General features: G+C 51.4%; 1 protein-coding gene across 1 annotated transcript; it reads right to left on the bottom strand.

Annotated features, from left to right (window-relative positions):
- Positions 1–5,549: 5,549 nt before the first annotated feature.
- On the bottom strand, positions 5,550–9,368 carry LOC119274947. The gene is made up of 3 exons (XM_037555707.1): positions 8,747–9,368; positions 6,671–6,943; positions 5,550–6,163 (listed from the first exon to the last, which is right to left on the bottom strand). The coding sequence occupies exons 1-3, from the start codon at positions 9,302–9,304 to the stop codon at positions 5,843–5,845; spliced, it is 1,152 nt and encodes a 383-aa protein (XP_037411604.1). The 5' UTR covers positions 9,305–9,368; the 3' UTR covers positions 5,550–5,842.
- Positions 9,369–9,844: the final 476 nt, after the last annotated feature.

The raw sequence follows: 9,844 nt of genomic DNA, 5'->3' as shown, positions 1-9,844 counted from the left end.
CAAAAGATCCAGTTTCTCAAGGCTGGGATGAGGTTGCAGACGAGGTCACGCGCACACCGCTGCCCCCGCAGCGAGTCCTGCCTCCTTGTTGCCGATGCTGCCGGCCTTGACCCCTAGGCCATGCGTCTCCTTGTCGGTTCGACCTCGAGCTCAAGCCCCATCCATGGCCGTCAACCAGCGCCTCCATCCACCGCGTCGGCTCATGCCTCTTCGTCGCCTACATGGGCGACCTTGACTCCTGGGCCCTGCACCTCCTCCTCGGTTCGGCCCCGGCTCCAGCCCCATCCATGGCCGTTGACCCCTTCAACCACCGACAATCACCATCACTCCCAAGTCAACTCTGTTGATTGCAAACAAAAATTGCAACATCATCCATGTTGCAAAACTTCTCTACAAAAAAATCCGCAACATCACCTCCATTGCGGATATTTCCCACAATATTATCTCTGTTGCAAAAGTTTCTGCAACATGACCTTTGTTGCAAGCGTCCGTTGCAAAAATTCTGCAACATGAACTCTATTGCAAACGTTCGAGCGCAACATGCATCCTTGTTGCGAAGCTGGCAGCTAAATCTAGCGGCCATCTCGCATCGAATCTAATGGCTCACGAGGCAATGGATCTTTTAGAAAAGAAATCCACCGGCCGACACGTAGCGTTGCCCTAAAACTAATCAAGAACGGAGCTTCCTGATGCAATAAAATCGCGCCAGCCGTCCAACTGCTACCTAGCAGGATCATCGTTGTTACCGGAGCCAAACCAAACGCGTTGTATATTTGCTTTGTCATAAAATATGTATATAATTTTGAGAAAAGGCATGAAGAAATCTACCTGTCGGCCATGGGAAAGAGGAGGAGGCAGGGTCTAACAAACAAGTCCGAGAGGGAGACGATCGATCGAGCTGGCGCAGATCGAGCAGCAACAAAGCTTAGCGCGCCAACCCGGGAGGGGGGTGAGCTGTGCTCGACCGATTCGAACAAGAAGAGGAGACGCTGACCGACCGACTCGGATCGACATATACGTTGGATCGCCTGCATATATTGCAGCCGTCTAGCTTCTGCGATCCCATCAGGTCATCAAGAGCGTACGTGAAGTCCTCGACGAGCACCACACCACCGCCCATCGGTCGACTCTACCAAGAGCGAGCGCAGTTCGGGCCAGGGGACATGTCCGCCCATAAATACTGCGCCGCCCTTCTGGCGCTGGTGGGGGCAGCGGTGATCCTCGACGAGCAGGCGCAGTCAGGAAGACGTCAGGCCAGCCAACAGCAACAGCTTCTGGACCGCAAGGCGGAGCTCAAGAAGCAGGGGGTGCATCAGAAAGCTGTACAAGCGCAGGTCAACATGCTGCTCAAGGAACGCAACGGGAGCTAACTAATCAACCCGTAATTAATGATGCGTGGTGCTCCTCCCTTCATGTTGTTACCGATACGATCTCTATTACCATTTTTTAGGAATCTCCCTTTACCTTGTTTAGTTTATTGTGAACGAAATAAAACGGAAATGTTAACCCCACACGTGTGGGCGTTGACCATCTCAACCACACGCATCCATCACCGTCCAGTACTATATGCACGAATCTTGACACAATCTGGCTGATTCTCTGTGCCACGTAGGACAAGGCGTGTGTGTGGTGTGTGACATAGTTTGCCCACACATCCATTTTACCACACGGAGGGGCCGGTGTGTGGGCGTTTAGCAGTTCACCCACACACCAGTTTTCAGTCACGCACAAGGGCTGGTGTGTGGGCATTTGCCATCTCGCCCACACGCCCGTCTCCTCTCCCACACGTAAGCTGCTAGTTGCCATGTGTTTTTGCAGCGCACATGGCAACTGCCTCTAGTGTGCTTTATAAGCAGGTGGCAACTTTCTTTTTTTACCCGAGTTGCCATGTGTTTTTGCAGGGTACACGGCAACTGCCTAGTATGCACGTAAGCAGATGGCAACTGTCTTTTACCGAGCTGCCATGTATTTTTGCATGGTACATGGCAACTGCCCCAACGTGCACGTACATGGCAACTGCCCTAACGTGCACGTAAGCAGATGGCAACTCTTCCATTTTACATGGCAACTGCCCTAGCATGCTTGTGAGCATATGGTAACTCTCTCAACTGCCTAGTGTTAGTATGTGGCAACTCCTAAAGTTATGAAATCATGGCAACTACATTAGATCAGACCATACATGGCAACTGCAGTTGAGCAACCATGGCAACTGCAGTTGTCCGACATGGCAACCGTACTTCAGCGACATGGCAACTGCAGATAAACGAAGATGGACGAGGGTCTGGACCATGGCAACTGCGGGCGCGCGGTGAGCGTCACGCGTCGCGTGCGGGACCAGAAGGGTACGAGGCCTGACATACGAGCGTGTGGGCGTTATCAATTTCGCCCACACGCACGCGTGTGAGAGGGTTCAAGAGGGAAAAAAAGACGTGTGTGGGCATTAGTTGTTTTGCCCACACGTAGGTGTGTGGTCTGGTTGCTGTCCATGCCACACGAGGCGTGTGGCACAACTATCCGATACACCACACGTGTGGCAGTTATCGGGACCCAAATAAAATGATTGTTATGTACTCGTGATTACTAGCCCCTTTTCATTTTTTGATAATTCTTTTTTCCATTCAGCCAATATGAGCGTCCGTATATCTTTTAAAATAATGTGGCCTAGTTATTTTTTTATTACAAAAAAGATTTAGATCTACTATCAAAGTTCACTGAAAGTACAAAACATCTCATACATAATAAAATTACATTGAGATTCGAACACCATCAAACTACCAATACGGCCACCAGAACGAGCCGTCGACGCGTCACTATCGCCGCACCCCTATCAAAGCCAGCTTGACCTCGTCGATGACAGCGGAGAAGTCTTCATGCACGTGCCCCTAAGGCTGGCGCTCTGGAACCGCAATCGTCGTCGTTGAACCCATGAATAGATCTAAATCAACTGAAACCAAATCTCGCCACACGACGAGAAACCCTAACCTCACCGCCCCAATGGGGCGGCAGGAATCTACATCGGAGCTCTGTCAACTATGTCCTGATGGACGAACTCGAAAGACAAACTCGAAGAAGAAGAAACCATTCGTCCGAGCGCCGCACGTGCGAGGACTAAGAAAACCTAACCTGAAGTACCACCAGGAGAGGAGGCACCAGAATTCTCCTCCCCGTCACCGATAGACGGAACGGCAGACAAAGAGGAAGTGAATCCATGAGCTCACCGGCAAAGTTTGGAGAGGAAAGTTTGCCCGACCGTCAAGCGTTAGGGGAGGAACCTAGTTGAAGGCAAAGCTACATTCATTGTTACAAGCAGCATGTGCCCTAGTTATTACACATCTAAGTGATTTAATAAAAAAATACCCTCCCTTATCTCCACCTAAAATCAATGACATTGGATTTAGAGCATCTCCAACAGCTCCCCTATCTTAAAATAACAACCGTTTACCCGGAATTGGGTAAAAGAAATCTATGCAACAATTTTCGTAAAAGTGGCCATAACTTTGGAGGATCCCCTTTCTTCCCGCATGTTTACAGGAAGATCACTTCCCGTAAAGTTTTGGCGACAAGGAAACAACCTAAAACTTCACCACGCACGTCAACACACCGTCACTCTGCCGATTGCGCCACCACACCAAGAACCTACAGTACCGCTGTCACGTTCGAGCGCGAAACCGGCTGCTGCCGCGATCCTGATGCACAACCACCGCTCCGCCCGTCTGCCACCGCGCTGCCACGCGCCACCGCCATGCTACCACGCCACACCATATTCGCATTGCCACGTGCCGCCCGCCCCGCTGACACGCGCTGCTGCTCCGCCTCTCTGTCCTGCCATTCACCGTCACACCAAAGCTCGCGGCCGCACCACCCCGTGTAACTGACCTGCGGGCCCTAGGTTTGTTTATTGTGAAATAGAAAAAAATAAGGAAAGAAGTTTTTTAGGAGAATTGTTGGAGTTGCTCTTGGATGTGCAACTTAGGGCCTGTTTGGTTTCAAATAAGTCACCAACTTATAAGTCGAAAAGTAAAAAAGGTGACTTATTTTGCCAAACAGACCCGACTTATAAGTCACCCCCTTTTGCATGGGTCCCATCACATGCATGATGTGGTTAGTGTGGGAAGGTGTGTCAGATGACTTAGAGCATCTCCAGCCAGGCCCTCAAGAAGCCTCCCCAGGTGCATTTTTAGACGCCGGCGGGCAAAAAACGACCCACTCGGGTCTCAGGAACCAGTTTTGCGCCGGTTTTGACGAAAGTTACGGCCGGCACGCGCAAGGCAAACCCAGCACGCCGGGAGCAGCTGGGGGCGCCGGCGCTATAATTTAACTACAAAAGGCCCACTGTCAGCCTCTCTAGTCTCTCTCTCCTCCTTTTTCCTCACTAGGCCCACCACATTGTGCATGCAAAAGAAGACAAAGCTCTCTCCTCTCTCTCTCCCGCATGCCCCGCCGCCCCTGCTCCTCGCTCGTCTACTCTCTCTCCTCCCACCCCTGCTCCTCGCTCCGGCGAGCCGCCCCTTCCTCCTCCCCTTCCTCGCCGCCCTGGCTCTCGGAGGCGTCGGAGGCCTGGGCGTCCGCGGCCGGCTCCTGGATGACCGCCTTGGGCTTGCGGCGAGACGGCGTCGTGGGCACCCAGGGAGGGGAAAAGCTCGACGTCCCGCGGCGGCGGCGGCGACCACCTAACCATCTTCTCCCCAGCGGGGCGAGGAGAAGCTTGCTCGTGGGTGTGGACGAGCTCCTCCTCCGCCCGAGCTCCTCCTCCACCACGCGCCCTTCTCCAACGCCATCCCTCGCCTCGCCGCGCCCGGCACGCCGCCGCCCTTGCCTCGCCGCGCTCGGCACGCCGCCGCCCTCGCCTCGCTGTCCCGCCCCAGACGGCTCCCACACGGAGTTGGAGAGCACCGGCCTTGGACGACGAGGACGGGGATATGACGACGGGGACGGGGACATGGCCAGCACCGGGCGGCTGGTGCAGGGCACGAGAAGGTCGTCCTCGGCGGCGCGCTGGCCGCGATGCGACGACGGCCTTCCTGCATGCCAACGGCCAGGCGCGGGCGGGGCCAGCGGACGCGAGGAGCGGGGCTACGGGCGGCATGGACGTGCTGCTGGAAGGCGAAGCGGCCTTCGACGGCCCTGCGGCTTCGGACGGGACGGTGGCGAGGACGACAGCCTCGCTTGGGGAGGAAATGGCTGGAGATTTTCTCGTTCGCATGACAAAATTTTCGCCGGCAGCCCCCCAAACGGCGAAAAAAATGCTTCCTGGGGGGCTCAACGGCTGGAGATGCCCTTATAAGTCAGGTGACAACCAAACAGGCGTGACTTATAAGTCACGGGTTTTAAGTCACCTGACTTATAAGTCAGGTGACTTATTGGAACCAAACAGGCCCTTAGGTCACAGCTAATGAGCTATAGCAAAACAGTTAGAAAAATGTGTCTCCAAAAACCAGAATACTGGTAAGTGCACAGAAAGATAGAACCGCTGATGCACCGGCGGGCGGACCTATCAGGCCAAATAACCGATGGGTGCAAAATGCGGCACGAGCATACGGCACACTAGCTCAAAGCATCCGAAAGCACAGCGCACACAGTAGGCACCAAAAAGGGAAGGCTACTGCCATCATTCAATCATGCAGCCACTAAATTACACAATGCGCTCCCGAGTAAACCATTTTGAGGAGCAGCCAAAATTTATTACCCTATCGACACGCTGTGAAAGGCGAAACCGCCTCTCTGAAACTCAGATGCAATCTTTCCGTCGCAGCGAAAATGCTGATCGCCACGCATTGTAAGAGTGAGGAGGTAAAGTGGAGCAATGCACAACACGAAGAAAAAAGCGGTGTGGTCAATTGGGTCAGCTGCCTTTCTCAAGATTCTCAGCTTCTCGCCGCTGCCTCTCCTTCGCCTCCTCGCGTAATCTGTCCTCCTCTCGCCTCAACGCTTCGGCCGCCTCTTCCTCAGCCTCCTCTTGTTCCCTGCGTTCATCCTCTGCGTCCTCTCTTTCATCAAGATAATCAAACTCCTTTTCTGCAGCCATAGCCTTCACTATAGGATCACGCAGCTCGGATATCAAGCCCCCACCCACCTTGTACTCCTGCTCGTCACCCACAAGGAATAGCCGCTGGTCAGGCCCTGTCGCCATCGGTATGTCAACAGCGAGCAGCTTCATGTCATACTGCAGAGGAATTAGATTAAGGTCAGAAAATTTGCTGCCATCGGGGATAATAATACCACTCGTTTACTACCTTCTCAAGCAGGATGAGATCTTGTATTATAGCTCTATTCATATACATATAATACTAAAAGCAGCGTTTTCTGGATGGCAAGGGATGGGGAAATACCAAAACAAACTAGTTCAATACAAACGACCAGTCGACCATAATGTTGCATGACAGAAATATCAACTTTCTATGATAAACTATGTTCATTTCTTGATTTCTACAAAAGGGCTGCCATTAAAAACTGAGGTGAGCATAGATTGTGCATTAAATTTGAAGATAAACCAACAATTTGATGGAAATTTGCTTCACTTAACTCTACCTTCGCAATAAATTGTTCATGTTTTCACTCACACTAAAGGTGCGGTACATAATTATATGGTACATGGATAAGTACCAGACTGTTCAATCTAGAGGTACTGAAGTACAGTTTGCTACAAAATAGAGAAGAACATTTTAAATACCTGTCCTTTTTTCTTCTTGACTTCAACACTTACAAGACCCTTTCTTTCTGATCCTTTGATGGGGAAGATAAGAAAGCACCGTTTGCCACCAACCCTGAATTTGAAGTCCTTTAGTTTAGGGCCTCCACCAGACATAACATATGCTCTAACGTCAGTGCCAGCTAAGGGTGCACCCATCACTTCAAGGATTGCAGCAGATGTATTGAGCTTTGTCATTGCAATCCTGTAAACCTTGTCAGGATTTATGGTGAACCTTGCACGCGCGTACATACCCTATGACAAACGTAGACAAATGAAATCATTTAATTTCCCCAAAACCATGGCATCATCTGTCTAGCAAAGCTGCACAAAAAAGCCTAGATTGCCAACTTTACCCTTCTATGAGTAATCAACATGATACTATAGCAGAGGATAAAACAAAAAAGGTGCAGAAGATAAAACAGAAGGTGCCACTGAAATTTTGTGATGAGCTATAACGTGCTGCAGGTGCAAGTAGACTACTTATTGTAACTTACCAGTTTAAAAATTCACACACCCTAGTATTTTTTACACTCTGTTGCTGCACCTCAGCAAACAAAATACTCTTCACCATAAACTTAATATGGACAAGGCCATGAGCACCCAAAAGTCAAGGGCCTCTATGTTTCAAGGGATTTTCTTAGCATTTGCAGGATGCAAACCACAATATTTTGATTTGTAGGACTACAATCCGCAATATTTTTCTATGACCTCCTCTGCTCTATTTCATAGCAAAATTTCCATCGTCTAACCCATCTTGAGAAGAATACCACTTTTCTGATGGTGCAACCAAACATAATCTCAAGAGGGTGTGAAACTACAATCCTACATTGTCTCTATTCCTGCATTTTTTCAATCATATGAATCAAAGAGGCCCAAATTACTGTAGTGTCCATGCGGACCAAAAATGACATAAATATGAACGAGCGACGGCATTATAAGTATGCCTGTCCTGTACTCTGGTTTTGTGATTAAACTTCTACTGATATTTTGAAACACAGCATAGGCCCTTGATTTGTTGCCCTACATGGTAAAGCACCACGTGCATGCCACTCAATGAATATCCACATAATGGATTCTGATGCATCATCTATAGTTAATGACAAAATTTACTTTATGAACAATAGAAAAATTTGCTTCTTGAGCAATCAAAGGTGCAAGTACAGAATGAAAGTAATGTGTCCTATGGTTTTCTGGAGGTGCAATCAAACATCATTTCAATCCCCTAGGACTCAAGAAGGCATGACACCGTAATCCTACATTTTCTCTATATTCCTATAAAAAAATATTCATGGTAATCAAAGAGGCCCAAATTACTCATGCGCACCAAAATGACAAGACACATGAACAGGCGACACTGTTATAAGCATGCATATCCAGTACTTTGGCATAGCAATTAACTGGCAGTGATATCTTGTAACAAGGTGTACACTCGGTTTGTTGCGCTATATGGTAAAGCATAATCTGCAAGGGCAGTAGTTGCAAGTCCAGGGCAATCAACCACTATCTAAAGAACCCAGTACCAGTTCTCGATGGACATCCGCTTGGTGAATCCTGATCCATCCTCTATGTTTAAGAACAAACTGTACGATACAATGCATTTACTGTATGAACAATGACAGTGAATTTGGTTCTTAAGCAATCCAAGGTATAAAAGCACATAACCAAAGTAATGGCTTTGTTGCAGCTCAGATGTAATAGTAAATCGAAAGGAAAAATATCTTCACACTGATAGCACAGTAATATGTTATGATCTCCACATTTCTAGCATTGCGTGGATCACACGCGGGGATGCCAGCCCATCAGGGTGAAGCGTGGTTTCTTTTAGGAACAGTGTGGCAATTTTGGAAGCATGCGATGTACAGCACAGTTTGAAAGGGAAAAATACAGTGGCATTGCACCCTACGAAATGAACCACCTAGAATAACATTGAAGGTTACCCAAAATACTTCACCAAGCAAGATTGTGAGCATAGCCCCCGATGGCGTTATTGGAATAGCTTCACCATTCGTGCAGTATATCCTATAGCTAGTGAGACAGAGAAAGGGAGGGACTCACAGCGAAGGCGACCATAGCGGTGGCGAGCGCGAGGAAGCCGTACTTGGCCATGCCCTCGGAGAGGCCGACGAAGGTGCTGGCGATGCCGAACATGACCCGCCACAGGGCGATGCAGACGATGACCCCGCCGGCGCCGACGAGCAGCAGGTAGTTGCGCCGCCAGAAGGCCTCGACCTGCAGCCCGACGGCCTCCCGGTACCGCGCCGCGGCGTTCTTGGCCGCCTCCACCGGCCGCCCCAGCCCCTTCACCCCCTGCCCAAGCGGCGCGAGCTTCGCCCCGCCGCCGCCGCCGCTCGCGAACGGCCTGAGCCCGCCCACGAGCCGCTGCATCGCCTTCTGCTGCTTCGGTGGGGCCAGAAGGCCGGGCCGCGGCGGCCTCGCCTCGGGGCGCGCGGTGGTGAAGAAGCGGGAGGAGGAGGGGGCGGGAGGGGCGGGGAAGTGGCGGGGGACGGGAGTGGGAGGGGCGCGGGCGGAGGGGAAGGGGGTGGGGCGGAGGAGGAGGCGGCGGTGGAGGGTGTGGAGGGCTCGCCGCGAGGAGGTGAGCGCGGCCGCCGCCATGGGGATCGAGATCGGGTTCGCACCTCGCGGCAGTGGTGGTGGTGGGGGAGGGGACGAAGGAGTCGATGGAAGGAATGGGAGGATGGTCTGGTCTGGTTAGACTCGACTGGGCTCGACCGGGTTGGACTCACTGGGGTGGGGAGACTTTCTTTTTCTTTTTTCCTTTCGACGACATGGCTAACGGCATCTCCAGCCGTTGGCCCCCCAGAAGGGGCAAAAAATCGCCTTTTAAAGGCGCACCGGCGCTAAACCGCGCATTGGGGGCGTGATGCCCCCCAGTCGCGGCGCCCACGGTTAGTTAAAAAAGTCAAATACGGCGCAAAAACGACTCAAATTTAACGCAAACATCGGCGAGTTCGTTCAAACTTAAACATACTTTACAAAAAAAGAAAAAAACTACCGCGGGCTACCCCACCGTCTCCCTCGCCGCCCGCCTCGCCGCCCGCCCACGCGGTTCTACATGCCGAGGAGGCTGTAGAACCGCGTGTAGTCACCGCCGTCATCGTCATCGTCGTCGTCGTCGTCGCCGCCCGCGCCTAC

This window comes from Triticum dicoccoides, chromosome 3B (assembly GCF_002162155.2).
Source record: "Triticum dicoccoides isolate Atlit2015 ecotype Zavitan chromosome 3B, WEW_v2.0, whole genome shotgun sequence".
Lineage (NCBI taxonomy): Eukaryota > Viridiplantae > Streptophyta > Magnoliopsida > Poales > Poaceae > Triticum > Triticum dicoccoides.
The sequence above is the reverse complement of the archived record's forward strand: the minus strand, read 5'-3'. Positions and strand labels throughout refer to the sequence as shown.

Bases quoted from the DNA above. Each gene is read 5' to 3' on its own strand.
- LOC119274947 (XM_037555707.1), bottom strand. From the start codon at position 9,304: ATGGCGGCGGCCGCGCTCACCTCCTCGCGGCGAGCCCTCCACACCCTC. The intron at 6,944-8,746 runs GTGAGTCCCTCC...CGTTTGTCATAG, and splicing joins CCGCTATGGTCGCCTTCGCT to GGTATGTACGCGCGTGCAAG. The intron at 6,164-6,670 runs GTATTTAAAATG...ATTCCTCTGCAG, and splicing joins TCAAGAAGAAAAAAGGACAG to TATGACATGAAGCTGCTCGC.